General features: G+C 39.0%; 1 protein-coding gene across 2 annotated transcripts in view; it reads right to left on the bottom strand.

Moving 5' to 3' along the window:
• Positions 1-591: 591 nt before the first annotated feature.
• SRPX (sushi repeat containing protein X-linked) overlaps positions 592-24,861 on the bottom strand; it is a gene marked incomplete at its 5' end in the record, with an annotated part of 82,246 nt that continues 57,976 nt past the window's right edge. For both annotated transcript variants that reach the window (XM_080910500.1, XM_080910501.1), the window contains 6 exons: positions 592-987; positions 7,536-7,657; positions 9,577-9,710; positions 11,395-11,574; positions 12,229-12,350; positions 15,316-15,442. In XM_080910500.1, the coding sequence (XP_080766626.1) occupies positions 804-987; positions 7,536-7,657; positions 9,577-9,710; positions 11,395-11,574; positions 12,229-12,350; positions 15,316-15,442 (869 nt within the window). In that variant the 3' untranslated portion in view covers positions 592-803. The remainder of the gene's footprint in view (positions 988-7,535; positions 7,658-9,576; positions 9,711-11,394; positions 11,575-12,228; positions 12,351-15,315; positions 15,443-24,861) is intronic.

Below are 24,861 nucleotides of genomic sequence, written 5' to 3'. Positions count from 1 at the left end.
GAATTCAGCACTGCTGGCCCATCATGCTTTTTTATTTACAAACTCAGGAATGATTGGTTCCAGGGCCCCAAAGTCACTCAAGTTGTGATATAAAATGGCACAGTACTTACCTGTAATCTCTGTGCATCCCTTGTATACTTTAAACCTCTCTGAATTACCTCATATGAGGGAAGTGATTTGTGAATAGTTTTTATAACTGCATTGGTTGAAGAACAATATGGGAAAAAATGTCTACACAATTTCAGTATGGACATCATGTAGCTTTGACTGAATATTTTCAATTTCTTATTCTCCCACTTGAGAAGTAGCTCTCTCTCTCTCTCACCTTCGTTTATCCCTTGACAGGACTATAGTTTCTTTTTCTTAAGTTAAAGAATTGCAGTTTTCAAACTACTGATCGTGCCAAGCAAATAAGCCCGGTGCTTGATTATTTTTTAAAGGTGAGTTCTGGCAAGTTTGCTTCAAAACATTTTATTAACAAAAGACTTGTGTAAACAATAAAAGAAAAGGGAAATAAGTTTCACACTGAATACTATTCTGAGAGCATGGGCATGGCTGTAGCTTCTAATTTCATAAGCCACCATGGACTAAAGGGAGAGTTAGAATATATTCATATGTAGTTTTTAACATTTCAAAGTTTAAAAAAGCAATGTGCCAACGCTTAAGAGCAAAGAAAGCACATAATAAAATAGACTTTAAAAATTACAAATGAAAATCTGTACATCAAAGGTATTTTAAGGCCTTCCCATGGGCACTGTAGTATATAATAAGAGATAAAAAACCACCAAGAATGTAACAGCACGTTAGGTATTGCAAGTCTGGCCCATCTCAGCCTGCAGGATCATCTCTTCTTTTCTCAGGGGAAAAGTGTCAATGAGGTTGAAGAGAGCCATGGGTGTCACTAGGGAGACATAACGTTCTTTATCCATGCCATGTTTATCCACTAGAACCATGCTGAAGGAGTAGAGTGGGATTCGAAGCAACAGCCTGGAAGAAACAAAAATACGTGTCTGTGTTCAACCCCAAGTCCCAAGACTTTAAGGGACCAACCATAGCCCTCTGAAAATACTGTGCACAGAAATACTTGATGCCATGAAGGCTTGAGTCATTTTTATGTCCTACTACTCCAGCTAGTCAAAGTGTGAACCTTAGACCCATAGCATCACATGAGAAATTGCTCAGAAAAACACTCACTCGTGTCTGACTTCATTACATAACAAATCGGAATGTGTATTTGAGTCAGGACTTGTCTACAGAGATAGTTCTAGGACAGTTATGTATATAGAGATCCTGTCTCGAAAAACAAAGGTGGGGGAAGATAGAAAGAAAGAGAGAGAAAGAGAGGGAGGGAGGGAGGGAGGGAGGGAGGGAGAGAGAGAGAGAGAGAAAGAGAGAGAGAGAGAGAGAGAGAGAGAGAGAGAGAGAGAGAGAGAGAGAGAGAGAATAGAGTAGTGTAGAATAGAATAGAATAAAATAGAATAGAATAGAATAGAATAGAATAGGAGAAAGGAAAGAAGGAAGAAAGAAAGAAAACAGGAAAGAAGGAAAGAAAGAAGGAAGGAAAGATAAAGAAAGGAACAAGCGTGGTGAGATGGGTGGGCCAGTGAGAGACAGGGGATGAATTAGAAGAATATATAATAACATACATGTATGAAAATGCCATAATGAAACCCACTCATTTTCATGCTAACTTGAAAAACTAATAAAAATTTCATAAAATATAAACCAGCTATACATATCAAAAAGCAGTTCTGTGAAAGGAAGGAATAGTTAATACTTTTCCCAGTTGGAAAACTGACTTGTCTAGTGACCAGAAGATGGTTATACTGCCTCCACGAGGTAACCACTGCCTATGTGCTGGAGGTAAGTTCAACCTCAAGGGCCATCCTGAAAAGTAGAGGAGTGAGAAACTAAGGAGGGCAGGAAGGAGAAAGGAGGCAAGGGATGCTATGACTGGAGCTTGTAGGTAGGATAACTAGATGAGACAATGCAACATATGGATCTATAACCCTGATGAGACCAGAATGATAATACCCTGGAAGCTATTCTACACATTCTTTGTGACTGTTATACATTAGCTAACATAGGATATTAAAAAGGACAACCACCATGGGAAATGAAAAATGGTCACACCAGCAATAGCAGCCTGAATGGAGCTGAGAGTCTACAGACGTCTCAGAGACAAGTGACACGGCACCTCACAGATTGTGCTATTGACATGAGTGATAAGAGTGGCAGGATTTCTGAACTATACTATGACTGCCATCATACTGCAGTTCTTCCTCGGTCACCTTCTTGGGAAGTCTGAAAATAATATAATTATTAACGTGATGTTTCTCTTGGTCCCTGTCATCCCTAAAATGGAAAATCATTCTAAGTAGGGCATGACTTAACTTACACAGTCAAGTAGAAAAGAAGTGGGAGCAAGAAGAAGGTGGGTGGTGACCTGGCAACATTGAGGACCCAGTTTATCATTTCTGTTGGTTCTTTTCAATATCATCTCCATGGCCTAACAAGTATTCAAATTTGGTACTCTAACCAGACTAGAGAATTTTCAGACTATCCAGGCATACTGATTCCCTTTTTCTTTCTTCCTGTTTTCTATTTGTCGGATAAATCATGGCCCTTCCTTTTTGTTGTAGTTCAAACAGAAAGATAGTACAATGTCCATCTGCCAAGTTTTTTGTGCCCCTCTGGAATGTCTTATGAAGATAACTGCATCCAGATGTGAAATTCACTAGGTGATGCTTGGCAGCTGCTCAGTAAACTTTTCTTACAAAACTGACACCTTGATAAAACACTAAGCAAGTAATTTGCCAGTCATACAAATTCTTAGACCTACCAAATCCAAAACCATAGGGAGCAAGCAGAAGAACAAAATTTTCACTCTGCAGAAAATTATGATGCAGGCCAAAATTTGAGAACCACTACAAAATTCATTTAATCAACTCATTTGTAACAAATCATTATCAGGCTACAGAGTTCTGTATTAGTCCCAATGTACAGGCTATAAAATAATAGATCTTTTCCCTAATGTAAATTCCTCTGTTCTTCATTTTTAAACAGTTCAAATTTTCATCAAGATTTTATTAATATTGTATGTGTATGTATAATATGTATGTATCTGTGCCTATTATCTCTTACCTTAAGAAAGCAATTTTACAAATTCTGAAACAAGTTTTATTTTTATGTATAAGTGTGCATGTGATATATGTGTGTCTGTATTTGCATTTGCGTATATAAACTGAATTTGTTCAGGTACATGTGCGTATGTATTGATGTGGTAGCCCAAGGTTGACATAAGGATTTTGCCTCGATGACTCTCCATCTTATTCATCATATTAGAACCTCTTAATTCAACTCAGAGCTCACTGAGTCAGTTCCAAGGCTGGAGTTACAGATAGGCCCATCATGCCTTCTTAGCCTTTATTTGGATTCTGAGCATCTGCTCTTATTTTCACATTTATGAGCTGAGCGTTTTAACTACTGAACCATCTCCTCAGTCCCTTGCAATAACATTTGTCTAAGTAGTTGATCTCTCTCAATCTCTGTGTGTGTGTGTGTGGGGGGGGGGGGCTAGATCCAAGCTAGAGTCATCTTGAAAAAAGGTAACCTCAATAGAGAAAATGCATCCATCAGATTGACTCCACTATAGGTTCTACATTATTTTCGGTCTCCAGGTTTCATCTTGCCAAATGATGCCAGCTTGTAGCAAGGCACAAATCTAACTGGGGCATCACTCTCTAGAGCATCACCCTTAGAAAATTTTTGTAAACTTTTTTGAACATACTTGGTAGATTTCACCAAATACTGTTTCATTCTTTTCATAAAGATATAAGTCACTGCATTGCACAAACTCCTTTGAAATTTAATTGTAATTATGTGATTAGTTCAGGTCAGGGGACTGGGGGGTATAAGTGATATGTAACATTTCCAAGGATAAACACAAAAGATTAAGCCCTAATTTATGTGTAAACGCCCTCCATGGTCCCAGGTGCTCAAACTTACTTCTTAGGTGGCACTCCTGGGAGATGAGAAATGAGGTCTACCATGAGGCTTTTAGGCCCTTTGGAGACATCTCCTGAAAAGGGATTATGAAACCTTGAGTCCAAGTGGATCAAGAACCTCCACATAAAACCAGGTACACTGAAACTAATAGAAGATAAAGTGGGGAAGAGTATCAAACACATGAGCACAGGAGAAAGTTTCCTGAACAGAAGACCAATGGCTTATGCTCTAAGATCAAGAATGAACAAATGGGACCTCATAAAATTGCAAAGCTTCTGTAAGGCAAAGGACACTGTCATTAGGATAAAAGGGCAACTAACAGATTTGGAAAAGATCTTTGCCAATCTTAGATCTGATAGAGGGCTAGTACACAATAAATACAAAGAACTCAAGAAGTTAGACTCCAGAGCATCAAATAACACTATTAAAAATGGGGTACAGAGCTAAACAAAGAATTCTCAACTGAGGAATGTTGAATGGCTGAGAAACACCTAAAGAAATGTTCAACATCCTTAGTCATCAGGGAAATACAAACCAAAAAGACTCTGAAATTCTACCTCACACCAGTCAGAATGGCTAAGATCAAAAACTCAGGCGACACCAGATGCTGGTGAAGATGTGGAAAAAGAGGAACACTTCTCCACTGTTAGTGCTATTGCAAGTTGGTACCTCTGTAAATCAGTCTAGCTGTTCCTTAGAAAATTGGACATAGTACTACCTGAGGACCCAGTTATACCACTCTTGAGCTTATACCCAAAAGATGATCCAACATATAACAAGGACACATGCTCCACTATGTTCATAGCAGCCTTAATTATATAGTCAGAAGCTGGAAAGAACCCAGATGTCCTTCAACAGAGGAATGGATACAGAAAGTTTACATTTATACAATGGAGTACTACTCAGCTATTAGAAACAATGAATTCATGAAATTCTTAGGCAAATAGATGGAGCTAGAAAATATCATCCTGAGTGAGGTAACCCAGTCACAAAAGAACACTCATTGTATGTACTCACTGATAAGTGGAGATTAGCCCAAAAGCTCTGAATACCCAGGATACAATTCACTGACCACATGAAGCTCAAGAAGAATAAAGACCAAAAGTGTGGATGCTTCAGTCCTTTTTGAAGTGGGAACAAAATATTCACAGGAGGAAATACAGAGACAAAGTGTGGAACAGAGACTGAAGGAAAGGCCATCCAGAGAATGCCCCCTTGGGGATCCATTGCATATACAGCTACCAAACCCAGAAAATATTGTGGATGCCAAGACATGTTTACTGACAGGAGCCTGATATAGCTGTCTCCTAAGAGGCTCTGCCAGATCATGACAAATACAGAGGTGGATGCTTTCAGCCAACCACTGAACTGAGAGCTGGGTCCCCAGTGGAGAAGTTAGAGAAAGAACTGAAGAAACTGAATGGGTTTGCAACCCAGAGGAAGAACAACAATATTAACCAAGCAGACCGTCCCAGAGCTCCCAGGGACTAAAACAGTAATCCAAGGGTACACATGGAGGGACCCATGGCTCCAGGTGCATACATAGTAGAGGTTGACATTGTTGGGCATAAATGGGAGGAAAGTCTCTTGGTCCTGTCAAGGCTTGGTGCTCCAGTGTAGGGGAATGCCAGGGCAGGGAGGTGGGAGGGAGTAACCTCATAGAAGCAGGGGTAGGGGGAATGGAATAGAGATTTTCTGGAGAGGAAATTGGGAAAAGGGATACATTTGTAATGTAAATAAAAAATATCCAATGAAAGAAAGAAAGAAAGAAAGAAAGAAAGAAAGAAAGAAAGAAAGAAAGAAAGAAATACCCTGGTCTTTGATTCTTTGTCTCCTGGCTCTTGATATAAGCAATTTATGTGACTATATGCTCCCTCCATGATGAATGACCTTTACTAGAAACTTGAAGCAAGTGGAATGGAGTTGCCCCATTTCCAAATTATAGGCTTTAGAATCATTTGTATGAGTTACTTTTCTTGGGTATTCTGATAAAATAGCAAGAAGCAGACGAATACCATTGATTTCTTGTACTCTCTTTCTTTTTCAGTTTCAGAATACTGAAACGGCTTGGGTGTCTCAATGTTAATGTACAAGATGGGAGTCTAAAGCATAAGGAGATGTCTGGAACCTTGAAACCGGAGACATGCTCTGTCCCCTGCAGTGTACAAAAGAACAAAGTTATGCAGGAAAGGGAGATTTTAAGGAGTGTTGGTTTGACCTAATTACCCATGTCTCAGTGGTCAAGAGATACAAGTAGAAAATGTTATTTGGAAACTGCCCTTTGGCTATTGAATCTCACTTCTATACATTACTCAAGATCTGACTATTGGGGCTCTAGCGTTAGAAGTATGATAGAAAAGAGATATAACTGTTAAGACAGGGGTATGAACAAGTTCTCGGGATAGAAGGAGAAAAAAGACATCAAGCCCTCAAAGGGCTGATTAGTATCTGTCCTAATGCTTGCAGCAACTGATGCTAAGTCATTTTATTTTCAGATCCTCCTCTCCTACTAAGCTACACACACACACACACACACACACACACACACACACACACTACACACAAACACCATACACATGCATGTACACGCATGCCACATCACATACACATACAGACACAATATACCACATATACACCACACACATACACAGATACATGCACACATAAGAATACAGACACACACACACATGAATACATGCATATACACACATACACACACATACCACCCACCATACACACAGATACACACACATACCACACCACACACACACACATGCAGACAGACACACATACATGTACACAAATACACACATATATATGCACACATGCAAACACACATATACATACCTGCACAAACCATACACCACACACATACACACACATAAATACACATAAACACATACCACACACATACACACATATATACACACACACATACATGCAAATACATATGCACACATACAAACACACATACACACATCTAAACATATGCATACACATACATATGTCACACACATATACATATGTGTACACACTGAGAGAAACACATACATATGCACAAATATAAGCATACACACATACCATACCACACCACACACACACACATACACACTAACACACACATCCACATATACCCCATCACACACATGCACACAAATATACCGCACAACAGAGAGAAAGAGAAAAGGAGAGTGTGAGGGAGAAGAAGAGGGAGAGGGAGAGAGTGAGGGAGAGGAAGAGTGTGAGGGAGAGGGAGGGGGTATGAGAGAGAGAGGAGAATAAACTTGTTGGAGGGGGAAGAAGAAAAACCTAGCAATTTCCCACTGCCTAATTCAGTCAGACATGCAGGAACAGGCCAATTAGCATGATTATAATACTCCCAGAATAAAAGCAATTAAGTGTTGAAGGTTGCCTGAACTAAATACTGAATAGAAAAAAATCAGGGCCACTGACCAGATATAAGAGCACCCATGGGAGATTCAAGTGTATTTGCAGGGAATGATGTTTCAGGACAGAACACTCCCTACCTGAGCTGCAGAGCTAGGGCCGGAGGCATAATCTTTGCTCTGATCCTGCCGATGAGAGTTGGGAAGACTCCTACCAGCTCCACCACAGTGACATGTCGGAGATCCAGGCCACACTGTGCTTGCTGAAACAAGAGCCAACGGGGAGGTATGAGTGTAACCAAGGAACTGCAGAGACAACCCAGCAATGGGCTTCTTGTGGGTGCTTCTTTGCCCACTCCAAATTGTTCTGAAAACAGTTGAGAAACTAAGGCTAGAAAACCTAACTATCATCCGAGAGAAATGATACAAAATTGCATGGCAACGGGAGAGAATGCAATTATTCCTGTGGTGACTTTATGTGTGTATGTGTGTGGGGGCAGGGGGATGATACCCTGGGAGGGCTCCCCCTTCTCAGAAAAGAAGAGGGAAGGATCTGCATGAAAGGGGTCTGGGGGAAGAGGGAGTGCTGATATTGGAATGGAAAGTGAATGAAGAAATATATTTAAAGAAAAAAATATAGATCCAAAATACCATAGCCAATCAGATAATCAGCAATTTGGCAAGATCCTGAGGGAACAGGGACGGTCTAAGGCTGAGGGCTACAAAAACTTCTCCAAAAGAGGCAGATAGTAAATTGTCCTGTTCACAGTGACTCAATGGCTTTTTACCTTCTTAATTCAATTCTAGCACGACAATCTAAAAGCAGTCATAACCAAATGTACAGATGAATAACTGTGTCTGTGCCTATTAAAATTTAACTTGAAGAATACAGCAACAGTGGGCCCATTTTTGTAGAGATAAGAACTCAAGGAATGTATGGCCATGCCATGCTGCTCAGTCAAGGCCCATAAAACCAGGTAAATATATAAATTTGCATTTTATGAGGAGCAAAGCAGTTGAGCTGGGTAGTTTCATGTCACCTTCATATAAGCTAAAGTCATCAAAGAGGAGGGAACTTCAACTGAGAAAATGCCTCCTAGATCCAACTGTAGCATATTTTTTTAATTAGTTACTAATGTGGGAGGGCCCAGTCCATTGTAGGTGATGTCATCACTGGCCTGGTTTTCTTGGATTCTATAAGGAAGCAGGCTGAGCAAACCATGATGAGCAAGCCAATAAGCAGCATCCCCCATGGCCTCTGCCTCAGCTCCTGCCTCCAAGTCCCAGCCCTGCTTGAGTTCCTGTCCTGACATCCTTCAGTAATGAACTTAGTAAGATAGTGCACTAACTAAGACATAGGTATACAAAGGCAGGTAGAGTGATGGGCATTTAGTAAACATATTTAGTAAATTTAGTTCTTATCCAGGTAGCCCATGCATTTCATATGATTCTTCTGAGTTCATGGGCACCCTGTTCATATGACAAAGAAGAGTGAAAGAAAGACTCATTATTTATTGCATTTATCCTGATGTGTGTAGTAAATTGCTGCCTTTTTGATTAAACAGGAATATTCTAACAGGAATAAAGGGGAGATTCCATAAAATGCGTAAATATAGCACATCCTGCTTCTTTAGTATTCAGTAACATTGAACACTCATTGCTAAGCAACTTCAAGACTAATAGGGCAACTTATAGTGTAATGCTTACAGTTTCTCCCTTTCCCCAACATGTCTCCTTTAGTAGCAACAAATATCACCTTCATTGGAGTTGGGGATAGTCCCAAGGACAGATATGGTGCCTAGAGACCCTTGGATGCCTTATATCTCCTTGTCCAGTGTACTGGGAAGATACCTGATAGATTACCTCCAGTTTAAAAATGTGCTGGACAGGATCAGCAAAAACAATTATTCTTTGGCTGGGCCTGGACAACATGTCAATTAAGCTTATTAGCAAAGACAGAGAAAGCTCACTGGTTGGAAGATTATTGGGTTAGCTCAGGGAAGTCAATGTTAATAAGATTGTGCACCAGCACCAGAAATGAATGACTACCTGCAAAGTGCTGGTCCCTTAAACTCACCCTAAATGGATTAGGCATTGAGTCAGGCCTTTGCTTTTAGTGGGGTGCCTGTCTTCTTTTGGTCAGAGGTCTCCCTCCCAACTTAGCTCTGCCTCAGGGCCTCACCTGTAGCATTCCCAGCTGCAGTCTGTAGAGGAGGTTTCGAGCTGTGGGTGTAGACACAATGAGGAGTCGTCTTTTCTCATAAAACTGATCCAAGAGTGCAGCTGCTGTTCGCACACCAACATTGACATTCATCGCTGTAATCAGAAATGGTCGCATGAGTTCTGAAGCTCTCTCTAAGTTTTGCTTTGACCTAGCTAATCACATACAAAACCAAATATACCCTAAGATGAGACTTCAAAGGTAAGCAGTTGACTTGAATAGTGAATCTGTGAAGCACCAATAGTGGGCAAATGACACACACTACTTTTCTCTTGCTGCTATAACAAATTGTACTGAACTTAGTGGCTTAACCTAACACAAATTCATTGTGCTTTCAATATGGTCATGGCAAACATTAGCTAAGGTGGTTTAAATGTACTGACATATAAACTTATGATAAATGACAAAGAGCCCCACATGACTGGCTCAGGACACAGAACATCAGTCTGGCCCTGAAGAAGAAATGATATTAAAAAAAAACATAAATGAGAACAAAACATGTACATTTTATGAAGTTGTTGCTAATATTTCAAATTTTAGGTTTGCTTTAAAATTATTGTTCATTTACATTTTCATTTGGTCAACTACATTGAGTGACTGCTATGTGCCAACTTCTAGGCCATTGCTATGGATGAGAGTTCTTTTCCCCAAAGTTTTTTTTTTTTTTTGGGGGGGGGGATTCACAGCCTAGAACAGCCTTAGTCAATATAATAGAATTTAACTGACTATATGATTTGTTTTTTCCTTTAGCTTCATTATAACTGTACAAATATGTGACAATAGGTTTATATGTCAACCCAATATATCCAAATATTTCAACATGAAGTCAATTCATAAAAGTAGGAGTGCTTTATATTCACTCTTTATTGTGCTAGGACCTTGAAATTGGTGTTTATTTTATACAGACAATATACATGAACTTGGATTTATTTCAAGTGCTTTGTAACCATTTATGGTTTGTGGATAGCACATGGACATATAGACATGAGATTCATTTAATAAGATACTCCAAGCCTCACTGTCACAAAAATGGATCTTAAGCCAAGGAGTCTGATATGTTATGTGACCTTTCTGCTTTAATATATAAAATTGAAGACCTTCATCCACCTGCTCTGAATGGTAGAGTTAAAGTGGGGGAAAGGAAGAGATACCTGTGATTGAGAAAAAAAAAAGCATATAAATAAAAAATTTGTCAGGAGTGTCCTAGGTAGGCTAGATTTTACACTCTCGGCTACAGCTAGCCCAATTGCTACTCATTATAAGAACATCTGAAATATGTTCAAGGCTTATCCAGTACACGGCACTGCTCTATTCCAGCAGTCAGGAGATGACCAGTTAGGGGAGGTATTGTTTCCTCATTTTACAAAGGAGGAAGGATTCCAAATGCCCAAGATATGTATGACATTCAAGCCAATGACACAAGATAAGAATTGCGCGGTTTAAAACAGCAGTTCTTTAGCATTGAAAGCTAGATCCGCTACCTATAAAATAGAGGGATAAAGATAGGTAAACAGTCCGTTGGCTTATAATACCACCATAGGCTATCCCTGAGTCCTGGCCTCCCAATTGTTTTTTCGAAGACATAGAAGAGCAACAGGAAGGCAAGGAAGCAGGTGAGTTGAGCTGCATCACCATCTTAGCACCTTTGTTCATCCACTCAGGTGAGCAGAGATGGTGCTGTACTTTATAAGGTATAGGATTTAAAGCTGATTTTTACCTGCCCTGATATCAGGGGCTTTCAGATTCTTCTGCTAGCTAGAGAAAGAACTACACACTTACCTGCACAGCTGGGCTCTGTGCCAGACCAAGCCAGATTAGATTGGCATACTCGGGCAGGACTACCCTGAAGCTCATAGCCACCAACACAGGAGAACTCACAGGTGGCTCCATAATTGTCACCATCACTGGAACATTTCATGTAACCATTCTCTGGGGCATTGAGCTTGCCACAACGTCTGACTGTAGGAGACACAAAGCCAGAGTAACCTTAGCCCTGAGCATGCTTCCATAAAGCGATTAGAGAAGGTGAAGTCCCAGCTTTGTTATAAAGTTATAAAGTTATTATTTAAATGAGTTCCAGACAGTGATCTCTATTTTCTAATGCCCCATAATGGTTGCCACCCATACCAATGAGACCTTTGAGATAGCAGCATTAGTCCCCTCATGATGTAGATGACTGGGCTCTGACTACTAAATGATTCTGACAAGCTGCCTAAACCATGAAAACAAACTTTTTTAAAAAAATATTCTTCTCATGTAGACCAAAGGTTTGAGAGGACAAAGAGCATGATCTTTTAGTGGCCTAAAAGAGGGGACATCTTACCACTCTGGTCATTGCCAATAATTGAGACATTAGCTCAGTGACAGAAAAATTATTCTTCTTGAATAGCTATCTATGGGCTCCTGTAAAACTAGTCCAATTCCTTACATAACCTACTCATATCAAAATGCAGACTTTAAGATGGAATGCTTTGCTCAGCTTCATGGAAACCTAATCTATAGCAGGAAGTAATCCTACCACCAGGGATATTCAGAGCTCTCTGCTTGGGGATCTGTTTCCTCTCTCTTTGACTTTCCAGAAATTGGACAAGCATCAGGAAGCAGTAGTCTCACCTCTTACTTTAACTCGAAACTTGCAAGTTCCCTTGTTCTCGGCTCTGTCATAGACTGTGTACTCAATCTTGTGGTCTCCTTCTGGAAAATTTGAGCCTGGAGGAAGGCCTTTCAGAATAACACTTAAGGGAGAAAGCAGAAATATCCAGGATTATACTTGGGTTTCTAAAAAGCAAGCTTTAAGTTCTGAGTCTATGCAGGACAGAGGAAAGTACCGCTAAAGGGCAGCCTCTGACATCTTTAACCAGAACAGGGGTTCTTCAGGAACAGGGTCCCTTGAGCGTCCCTGTCTCATAAGAACAAATTGATTCCAGAAAAATAGAAGTCCCCAGCTGAGGGGAAATTGAGTTAGTTGGTTAGTTAGTTTGTTTGTTGCTGAATGACAGAACAGGGGCTGGGGGCCCCTATTTCAGGCTGAGCCTGTGTGTCTTCATGTGCTACATAAGGAAAATGACTTTGGAGCACAATTTAGTTGGCCATTTGGCAATTTTTGGCCTGCATCAGGTACTAGAGTGTTCTTTGCTTTACTTCACTGGTGTCAGTGATGACCTTTCTGAGAAACTGGTAAAGTCTCTGTGAATCCTTAACTATCCTATTACTGCAATGGTAATAGCAAAATCCGTTATTTGATTTATATAAATCTTATGTATATTAGGCATAGTGTATTATTTATTGTTTAATTTGATCATCTTATCTACTGGGTAGGTAAAAGCATCCATCTCACAAGTAAGGAAACCAAGGCAATGGAAGGCTAAGGGACTTGGCGATATTGCACAAGGGCTGACTATAGCCTCAATCTTGGCTATTTGACAATACTCCCAGCAGATATAATATGATAAAATGACAGCTTTTGGTTAATTTTTAATACATAATAAATTCCCATTTTCATTACAGATCCTAGGAATGGTGGTATTTGATAACATTTGGCATGTGAAATTCTCATGTCATCATTAACAAAAACTACACACATTAATGTGGCATGAGTACAAGGTATATGGACTCAGAAGTACCACGCCTTTGGCTTTAACTGCCTAAAGAGCCTTAGATAGCAAACGTAATTGCAGTTAAAGCCGGAAAGAGTAATCACTCAAGTATGAGTGACTGCCAATTTCCCTAAGACTCCATTTCATTATGAAAATAAGAGAAGTCACCAAGGGGACTGAAAAAGAAACACCAATATAAGTGCTGGCCAGTACAGCCTTCCCCTTGGATCAGACTACAGAAAGTAGCTTGAACAAGATGCAGGGAAGGAGAGTCCCAGGACCTGTGCTATGAAAGCAAGGAGCCCAAGCATGAGTTGAATTGAGAACAAGTCAGCTTTCCCTGGAAACAGGCAACCACAGACTACATCTAAGCTGCTGAATAGAGGGTTAGGGGCCACTATGGTACTATTGTTAAATGTCATCATTTGAACCCTAATAACAGGTTATCTATAAAACTGAAAAGCTTTTAGACAAATGAGGGGTCATATGGTACCCTGACATTTTATGTTTTAAATTATACTTCAACTGTTGCAGAAGTATAAGAACTGATTATATTCTGGGAACTGAGTCAGGCTATGTATAAGACTATCACAAGTTAAGGGTAAATAGTGACTAAACCCTAATTATGCCAACTCTGACTAGATTTTTCTACATTTATGTACATACACACATATGTGTGTATACTGGATATATTGTATATGAATATTCATGTGTGTATAATGAGTTGCTTTATTCATATGGCTTACCTTTAAACTCAATTCCATAAAGTTTCTCCTAGGGGGTTTATTATCTGCATATGTAGGATGAGTAAATAATTTTAATGATCAAATATTATCTTTGAGAAATCACAGTTGAAAAATCCTAATGCTGTTATTTAAAGTAGGTGATATGCTGGGGGAGGATTATTAGAATGTGGGAATAAAATGTGAATAAAATACTTAACCTCTTTTACTAGCAAAAGTTACAGTATTGCTAATAATCATGTACAAAAAACATTTGTCTTGAGGCCCACAGGGTTAATAAGATTCTAGAAACTCTGCCCCTGCCTCATGGCCCAAAATGACATAAGTCAGAAGTTTATTGTTCAAGTGTGTGACCTGTTTCAGAAGATCTAAGTGTGCCATGAACGTTAATTGATACATGAATATACTGACATGAGGTTGGGGTCTCTTGGGAAATACCATTAGAGTACAGGTCCAAATGGTGTATTAGAACAACATGTGACTGACTTTCAGTAACTACCCATTACTCAGCTGGACATTAAACTATAAATGCAGTGGGTCGGGAAAACAAGCTTGGGGCAGGGAAGAAGTCAAAGGACACCTTCACTGAGATAACAAGTGTTTTTTAAGTATTTGATGTGCTCAAAAGGTTAGAAACAAAAATGAAAAGTTTTGAAGCAGGAATAGACAATTTACAAGGAATAGAAAAGTTTTGCATCAAACCAGAGTAACGAGAGGCACAACATTTGGCTTTGCATGGAATACACAGAAGCCTCATCAATGTGTTTGAGGGCTTAGGAAAGAAGCCTTAAGAGATAAGAAGGAGCCCTTTTAAAAAGCAACAGGAGAGAGTAAATCCCTGAATTAACCAGTTACATTCTTTCTCATGTGCTTCTTTTCTTCCTTCCCTCTACCCTTCTTCTTTTCTTTCCATCTTCCATTAATAATTATTGATATATGCTAGGTACAGTTCTTGCTTTTGGGGATGAGGTACTGAATGTATTGTAATAAAGACAGACAGTAAATAAACTCTACAGTATTTTAGATGGTGACCAGAAGGAACCAAGTCTGAAACATAAATATATTGACATAGATATATCCTACTCCTGGTAGTAAGCATTTCATATTCAGAAAATGTTCTGACATTTCTGAAGAGACAACATAAGCTGGTGATGTTGCTCATCACCGGTGCTTACCTAAAATGTATATAATTTCAAGGAGGGAGGGATAGAGGGAGAGGGGAAGAAATACACAGAGAGGAAATGAATGGTGGAGAAGGAGGAGGAAAAGAAGGGGAAGGAGAGAGAGAGTGAGGAGAGAGAGAGGGACTATGGAAGAGGGAGAGGAAGCATTCCAGCTGCCAGATTTCACATTTAACTTACTCAGTAAGAATCCCATCTGCTGTATCTCTTCCCTCTGGGGTTTCCCAGGACACCCGGACTGTCAGCTTATTGGGCTCAGCTATACGTTCTTTCACACTTGGGCACTTGATTCTAGGAGGTTCCATATCTTGAAAACATAACCCAATCAAAAAATAATATGTTAAACTGGTAGCCAACACTCCCAGTCTGACAAACCAAGACCTCTGGATACTTGCCCTTTCTGAAGAGACCACTCACTCTGGATTCCTCTTCAATCCTTTCATCCTGCCCTTTCTAGTCTGTTGAGTTTTAATGACCAATTAGGACTCACCTGCAAAAACCAGATCTTCTACCCTTGCTACATGTACTGTGTGTACACTTCCTAATTCTGCACATTGACGTGGCAATCGCACAGTTACTCAGCTAAAACCAGAAGCCATTCAGCTTTAGGGACTGATTTAAAGATACTGGTGTGGAATATCAAGCAAAGGCATCATCTCCTGCTTAGAATCAATTGGATGCAAAAAAATAAATCTTTCATGAATGACAACTTTATCCAAGGGTGACATTCCAAATGCTGGCCTTGGAGGTGGAAGTGAATTTGATGTTAAACATTTTTATCAGTTTATAGTGTATTGTGGTGCTTATTCCATCACAAATCACACATAATAGGAGACAGAGAACAGCACTGTCCTGGATAAGGCAGGCAGACTTGAACGCCATGGATGTATAATGAAGCCCACTTCTCTCAGTTTACATATACTCACACTGAGGCTCATGAGGTTTAGGTGCAGTACTTGAGTTACTCCACCCTCTGCCTAACAAGATGGGTTGATAATGAGGGCTGGAAATGAATGAGATGTTAATTCTACATTGGGTTGTTGCCTGTAATCAAAGCTGAAGTAAAATCACAGGAGGAAATCATAAAGTTTGCCAGTACTTGGTGCCAAGAAGGTAGGGAATGTATTTAAAGACAGTATACAGCAGTCAGCTTTTCATTCACCCAATAATTATCTGGATGCTATTACAACCTGGGTGAAAGTTAAATGTCCCTCTGATACTGAATCACATCTCCCAGAGACTAAAGGTGTTAAGTAAATGTCTTCACAAACTTTCCCCAGTATCTTATCTAAGGATATCTTATTTTATATAATGTAAAAAAAATCTTATGAATATTAAATTTTCTCAATCAGTTTTACCTTTAGCTATCCAAATTTGCTTTCACCCTATGTCATGCTTCAATGGAATATGAATTTGCAGCCTTATTACATTAATCTGAAATTGAATAACTATCATATTTCATTGAATTTAAGTCATGACCAAGTTTAAAAAGAATCTCAGCTCCAATGACACTAAAATGTGAAGGCTATGCCTTAATAAAATAATTAATTATGTATATGCTGAAATCTATCTGAAGTATCCATTTGCAGTTACTAGTGTCTTTAAAAATAATCTTTCTTTTTTTTATTGTGCTAGGTAATACAAAACATGCTTTCATAATTGAGGTGAATGTTCCAAAGTCTTGGGTAAGCCAGAAAGACAAGTGTTGGATGTCTGCTGTCCACCGGTCAGAGAGAGCTGACAACTTCTTTCTAGAAAATATGCTTATATAAAAGGTAAAACAGAGACAGAGGGGCTGAGAACAGGTTACTGATTTCCAAGGGGAAATTGTGTTAGCATTTTTAAGAGTGAAGAGAGATTCTTGCTCTCTGGAGCAGGTAAAGTAAATGTGACTGATACACTGTCTCTTTTTCTTGTGTCAACTAGGTAAAATGACAGTATAAACAAACACACTCCAAGTAGGTTATCTGGGGGAAGAGTCTCAGAGATTTCCAAAGGCAGCTTGTGTCTGTCTAACAATGACCAATCTAAAGGGGCCTAGTTGTCCAGGAAGAGAGCTTCTCCAAACACAAAATGAATAAAAGCCACACCATACAGGAAGTAATTTTTCTGAACCCTATGTGCCCAATACATGCATTCTAAGTGCCCTTTTTATATCTGTTCATTGAATTTTCACAGCTAATGTTAGGTTCTAAGTAAACTACTAAATATTATTATTAGGATTCCCATTTATACACTGGAAAACAGGCTTTCTTATTTGGATTTCCTTGGGGTTTGGTGTTTAAATACACTATTCTACATCTTAAATGAATTTTAAAAACTCAAATTCTCCTCTCTCTCTCTCTCTCCATTTCTCTTCCTTCCTTTCTCCCTTCCTCCCCCCTCTCTGTGTATATGATGTGTTGTTGTTGTTGTTGTTGATGATGATAATGATGGCTTAATGTTTTCGTCCAACCTTTATGTGTTTATTCTTTTGAGATTGTTTACCACAGTTTCTCTATAAATGTTCAAAGAGCGCCAGAAAGACTGTATTCTAAGTTCTCCTTAAACCACTGCTTTCTCTCTCAATTAATAGGACCAGCCCATGGATCAGTTGGTGCTCCAGAGAGCTAAGCTTTTTATTCCCCAGTTAGCCATGGCCACCATAGCTTCTTTTAAGTTGGGATATATTTCTGTGCATGAAATGGAGAAAGTTACTATAGAAATGTAATTACTATTCCCCTTGAAGTCCAGATGCCTGCAAAGCCAGTTATCCTGTGGCTATCCTGAAGCCCCTGTGAAACTCATATTCTCTGTTCTATGCCTCACTCATTGGAGATATTTGATAAATGATGCCACTGCTCTATTCCCCTTTCCTTTCTGAGTTAGAGAGTACAATAATCAAATATATTATACTGCATCAACTTTGGTAACAGCACTATTTACCCAGGAATCTTCACCATGTTTAACCAGGCAGGTGCTTGCAATAAGGAAGAGCTTCATGGGAACAATGTCTTGGTCAAGAACTAACAATAAACTCAAAGAACCTCTGTCAGCCTCAGACCTAGGTTATTGTTGCAGAATCTGGCACCTTTATATTTCACAAATTTGGAGGTGGCTGCCATGAAAAACAACTCAAATGGTGTTAGTTCATGGTGGGAGATAAGAAAACAGAGAGTTGTTTCGAGAGAAGAGGGAAAGGTTGAGATTTAGTCAGACTCTAGTCAACTCAGCTTTCCTTAGTCAAAGTGCTTTATATGTTCAGGAAGTCTTTCCAGCATGCCCCAGTCCCTTAATCATTGTCTCCTAAGCCATTATTGTAGCTAGCAGAGGGTAGCCACCCCCACAGAATGCTACCCAAATTTCTACCTCACAGCATCTCTTTGACCAATAAGTTAGCTGTTTGAAACCCCTTAGTTCTGGTCTGTTGCACACCAGCAGATGAAGGAGACAAACATAAGAATTTGAGAGTCAGAGGGAAGGTATCTGAGAGAGGCTGGAAGGAGGAAAAGGAGAAGAAAATAATGCAATTCCTTTTTAAATAGAAGTATATTTTTAAGAGAGGATTTGAAAGTGATGATGGAGGCCAGATGAAGATGGCCGCCATAGACAGAACAAAGGTTCTCTTTGAAAACTTGCCCAATTGTTTTCCTTTCTCCAGCCAAAGGACAATCTCTGTGGATACCTCTGGGAAATGGCTCCATTTCTTTGGTACTACTTGACTTCAAGGAACTTTCCAGAAACAACAAAAGAAACAAGAAGGGAAAGTAATGAACAAGCACCACAACTAAAGATGCCTAACCACAAACTAATTTATATTAGGGTTGGTCACTAAAAGTCTGACTGTTCAGCTATACTGGTAAATTATGAGAGGCAGAAATGTGACCAGTATTTCCATCAACTAAATGGTTTTAAAACTGAAATTAGATCCTTGATGGTATGTGTATTTGCAAGCCCAGAGAAAATTTACATACGATCATATGTAACAATGCACTGGTGCATTTATTCTTAACTGTACTAGTATTTGTAACAATGAAAAAATGATTTGTAGCCTAACAAAAATCCCCATGAGTCACTGGTTGAACCAAGACATCAGACAACAAAATGTCTGCCATAAATTGCCATATCCTATCTTTCAAATATTTTTTTATTCCTGGATTTAACTTGTGTTGCTGAATTCCTGTCTCCTTTACTCTGTAGAAAATATATTTTAAAAGAGAGAAATTTTAACAACCAAACTGATTCATACATTGCCCTTGGTTAAAGAAACAAAATAAATATTCTCTTCATGCCAAAAGGCATTTGTTAATTTTTTACTTTAGTCTGAATAAAAAATTAATTGACTTGTTCCTCTTACAAATTAGCCTGACCTCAGAACTGACTCTATTGGACTCAAAGAAAGCCCAGTTTTACTACTCCCTGGAAGACACCATATCTTGAGGCATCCCAGAAGATCCCCTGCACTCATGCTAATAAAAAAAAATTCACCAAGAGAAAGTCTCAATTCTGAACATCTATGCCCCAAATGCAGGGGCACCCACATTCATAAAAGAAACTTTACTAAAGCACAAAACACACTTTGATCCTCATACAATAGTGGGAGGCTTCAACACAGTACTCTCACCAATGAACAAGTCATTGAAACAGAAACTAAACAGAGAAAATGAAACTAACAGAAGTTATGAACCAAATGGGTTTAACAGATATCTACAGAACATTTCACCCTAAAATGGAAGAATGCACCTTCTTCTCATCACCTCATGATACCTTCTCAAAAATTGACTATATAATTGGTCACAAAATAACTCTCAACTGATACAAAAGGATTGATATAATCTCATACACCCTATCAGACCACCCTGGCCTAAGGCTGGTCTTCAATAACAGCAAAAACAGCAGAAAGTCCACATACACGTGAATACCGAACAACCCTCTACTCAATGATAATTTGGTCAGGAAAGAAATAAAGAAAGAAATTAAAGACTTCTTGCAATTTCATGAAAATGCTAACACATCATAACCAAATGGGACTCAGTGACAGCAGCTAAGGAAAAACTCATAGTATTAAGTGCCTTGGAAAAGAAACTGGAGAGATCTTACACTAGCGACTTAATAGCACACCTGAGAGCTCTAGAACAAAAAGAAACAGATACACCTAAGAGGAGTAGACAGGAAATAGTCAAACTCAGCCCTGAATCAACCGAAGAGAACAATACAAAGAATGAACAAAACCAAAAGCTTGTTCTTTGAGAGAATCAACAAGATAGATAAATGCCCAGCCAAACTAAATAAAGGGCCCAGAGGCAGTATCCAAATTAATAAAATTAGAAATGAAAAGGGAGACATAACAACAGAAACAGAGTAAATTCAAAAAATTCTCAGATTCTACTACAAAAACCTATACTCAACAAAACTGGAAAATCTAGATGAAATGGATGGTTTTCTAGACAGGTACTGCATGTCAAGGTTAAATCAAGAGCAGGTAAACTAAACAGGCCCATATCCTATGAGGAAATAAAAAATGTCATTTAATAACTTCCAATCAAAAAAAGTCCAGGGCTAGAGAGATTTGGTGCAGAATTCTGCCAGACCTTCAAAGAAAACCTGATACCAACATTCCTCAAACTATCTCATAAATAGAAACAACAGAAACACTAATTCACTCTATGAAGTCACAATTACTCTGATATGTAAACCATACAATTACCCAACCAAAAAGAAAAAAAAGAAAACTTTAGACCAATCTCACTTATGAATATTGATGCAAAAATATTCAATAAAATTATTTCAAACTGAATTCAAGAACACTTCAAAACTATCATTCACCATGATCAAGTAGGCTTCATTCCAGGTTGGTCCAATATATGAAAATCTATTAAGGAAATATACTATATAAACAAACTCAAAGAAAAAAATCACATGATCATCTCCTTAGATGTAGAAAAAACATTTGACAAAATACAACACCCCCTCATGTTAAAAGTATTGGAGAGATCAGGAATTCAATGCCCATATTTAAACATAATAAAAGCAATTTACTGCAAAGCAGCAGCCAGTATCAAATTAAATGGAGAAATACTTGAAGCAATCCGACTAAAATCGGGGACAAAACAAGGCTGCCCACTCTCCCCATATCTATTCACTATAGTACTTGAATTGCTAGCTAGAACAATAAAAAAGAAAAAGATCAAGGGGATACAAATTGGCAAAGAAGAAATAAAGGCATTACTATTTACAGATGATATGATAGTATATATAAGTGACCCCAAATTTTTCTACAGAGAATTTTGCTAGCTGATAAACAACTTCAGCAAAGTGGCTGGATATAAAATTAATTCAAATAAATCAGTAGCTTTCCTTTATTCAAATGATAAACTGGCTGAGAAAGAAGTTAGGGACACAGCTCCTTTCACAATAGTCACAAAGAATATAAAATATCTTGGGGTAATTCTAAACAAATAAGTGAAAGATCTGTATAACAATAACTCCAAGTCTCTGAAGAAAGAAGTGAAAGAAGATCTCAGAAAATGGAGAGATCTCCCATGCTCATGGACTGGCAGAATTAACATAGTGAAATTGGCCATCCTACCAAAGGCAATCTACAGATCCAGTGCAATCCTCATCAAAATCCCAATACAATTCTTCAAAGACATGTAAAGGTGAAAAAAAACAAAAAACAAAAAAACAAACAAAAAAACAGAATAGTGAAAACAATTCTTAACAGTAGAAGGAGGGATGGGGAAATCATTATCCTTGACCTCAAGCTCTGCTACAGAGCAATAGTGATAGAAAGAACTTCTTGGTATTGGTATAGAGACAGACAGGTTAGCCAATGGACTAGAATTGAAGACCCTAAAATAAAACCATACAATTACCCACAGTTGATCTTTGACAAAGAAACCAAAAATATACAATGGAAAAAAAAAAGCATTTTCAATAAATGGTGCTGTTCTAACTGGCTGTCTGTCTGTAGAAAAATGAAAATAGACCCATATTTGTCACCTTGCACAAAGCTCAAGTCAGAGTAGATCAAGGACCTCAACACAAACCAGATACACTGAATCTAACAGAAGAGAAAATGGGAAAGAGCCTTGAACTAGGACAGGAAGAAATTTCCTAAACATAAATCCAATGGCCATGCTCTAAGATCAAGAATTGATAAAGGGGACTTCATGAAACTGGAAAGCTTCTGTAAGGCAAAGAACAGTGAATAAGAGAAATCAGCAACCTACAGATTGGCAAAAAAAAATCATCACTAACTCCACATCTAATAGAGGGCTAATTTCCAAAATATATAAAGAACTCAAGAAGCTATCTACCAAAAAACTAAACAACCCAATCAAAAAAAAAAAAAATGGGTATGGAACTAAACTGAGAATTCACAACAGAAGAATCTCAAATGACCAAGAAGAACCTTAAGACATGTTCAAAGTTCTTAGTGATCAGACAAATGCACATCAAAACAACTCTGAGTTTTTACCTCACACCAATCAGAATGGCTAAGATCAAAACCTTGGGTGACAACACTTGTTGGTGAGGATGTGGAGAAAGAGGTACACTCCTCCATTGATGGTGGGATTGCAAACTGGTACAACTACTCTAGAAATCAATTTGGAGGTTCCTCAGAAAATTGGAAATAGATCTACCTGAAGACCCAGCAATACCACTCTTGGGAATATACTCAAAAAATGCCCCATCATGTCACAGGGGCACATGTTTCACTATGTTCATAGCGGCCTTATTTGTAAAACCAGAAGCTAGAAAAAACCTAAATGTCCCACAATGGAAGAAGGGATACAAAAATGTAGTTCATTTATACAATGGAATATTACTCAGCTATTAAGAAGGAGGACATCATGAGTTTTGCAGGCAAAGGGGTGGAACTAGAAAATATGATCCTAGTGAGGTAGCACAGACCCAAAGGTACATGCGTGTTATGTACTCACTAATACATGGATATTAGCCCCAAAAAAGTACAGAATAGCCAGGACACAACCCACAGAACTTATAAAAGTTAGCAAGCAGAAGGACCCAAGTGAGGATGCCTCAGTACCACTTGAGAGGAAGAAGAAAGTAATCACAAGGGGGTAGGAAGGGAATGATTGGGAGGAAAAGACAGGTAGGGGGGAAGGGGGACATGATCTGGTATTGGGTGGGGGAAAAGACTGAAGCCCTGAGGGTCAGTAAAAAGAATGGAAACAGGCAACCTCAGGAGGTATAAGGTTTGGTGGACCCTCCAGAATGTACCAGAGATCTGAGAGGTGAGATTCTCGGGACTCAAATGGAGGGACCCTCTATGATGTGCCCTATAGTGGGGAGAGGGAACTTGTAGAGCCAACCTCGAGGAGAAAGACAGAGCATCAAGTGAGGGATGGGGTTGTCATCCCACAGTCAAAACTCTGACCCATTATTATTCCTGTCTGAAAGAACTGCAAGGATGGAAATGGAGAAGAGGCCGAGGAAGATGGTCCAGAGATGGGCCTAAAGTGGGATCCAGCTCAAAGGAAGGCCCCAAGGCCGGACACTATTCCTGAGGCTATGGAGCACTCGCCAAAAAAAAGGAACCATGGTGACTGCCCTCTAAAAGACCCAACAAGCAGCTGAAAGAGTCAGATGCAGATATTTGCATCCAACCAATGGACAGAAGCTGCTGACCCCTGTGGTTGAATTAGGGAAAAGCTGGAAGAAACTGAGGAGGAGGGCGACCCTGTAGGAGGACCAGCAGTTTCAATTAACCTGGAACCCCGAGACCTCTCAGACACTGGAGAACCAACCAAGCAGCACACACCAGCTGATATGAGGCCCCCAACACACATACAGAAGAGGTCTTGGTTCAGTCAGAAAATCTGCACCTAACCCTCAAGAGATTAGAGACCCCATGGAGTTTAGAGGTTTGGTGGGGTAGGTGTGGAAGGGACATCTTCGTGTAGACAGGGGAGTGGTTGGGGAGGACGTATGGGATGTGGAACAGTCAGAGGGTAAGCAGGGAGGAAAATAAAATCTGGACTGTAACAAAAAAGAAAAAAGGAGTAATAATAATAATAATAATATCTGGAAGAATGGGTTCTTTATATATAATAACTATAAAACAGCTTGAAAATTCTCTAAGATAAAAAAATAGTGTCTTGACTTTTTAATTATAAAAACAATTCCTACTTGTAGATATGTGTTCTTAACCTTAAGATTTTTATCTTATAGTTAGCTCTTTGACAGTATATACTAAATACCCAGTGAATACAACCTTACATTGTTCTAACAGGCCTTCAGAACTTAACACTGTCAATGATAATTTAGAGATCCTATTATTACTGTAAGGCTGGCATACAGGTCCCAAAACCTACCATGATGGTAAGAAGACCTAGCCTGTATTTTCTAAAATAACCCAAACTAATATGTCCCTAAGTGTAATGAAGTCTTGTTTTGTGGCAAGGAAAAGAGAAAATAGAAAGAAAGCCTAGTCTCCTCATTCCTTCCCAGTTTGGAAGAGAACTGGGTTAACTTTCTCAGCACTCAGCACAGTTCTGGCCAAAATATGCTGTTTAAGGTTATGTGGAAACCTGGGAACAACTCAAGCACCATGTGTCAGCTCCTAAAATAGGCAAGCCTCTAAGTTATGCTCAAAGAAACTGTGTTTCTGCCAGCACACAAGCAAACTTATTAATAAAGCCAAAGGGGTAAATGATAGCTTTGGAGTAAAATTCACCGGGGACAAACTCCAGCTTGTCTGTCACCAAAGTCACACTGCCA

Source organism: Micromys minutus, assembly GCF_963924665.1.
Source record: "Micromys minutus genome assembly, chromosome: X".
Taxonomy (NCBI): Eukaryota; Metazoa; Chordata; class Mammalia; order Rodentia; family Muridae; genus Micromys; species Micromys minutus.
Note: the sequence above shows the minus strand (reverse complement) of the source record. Positions and strands in the feature narration are given on the sequence as shown.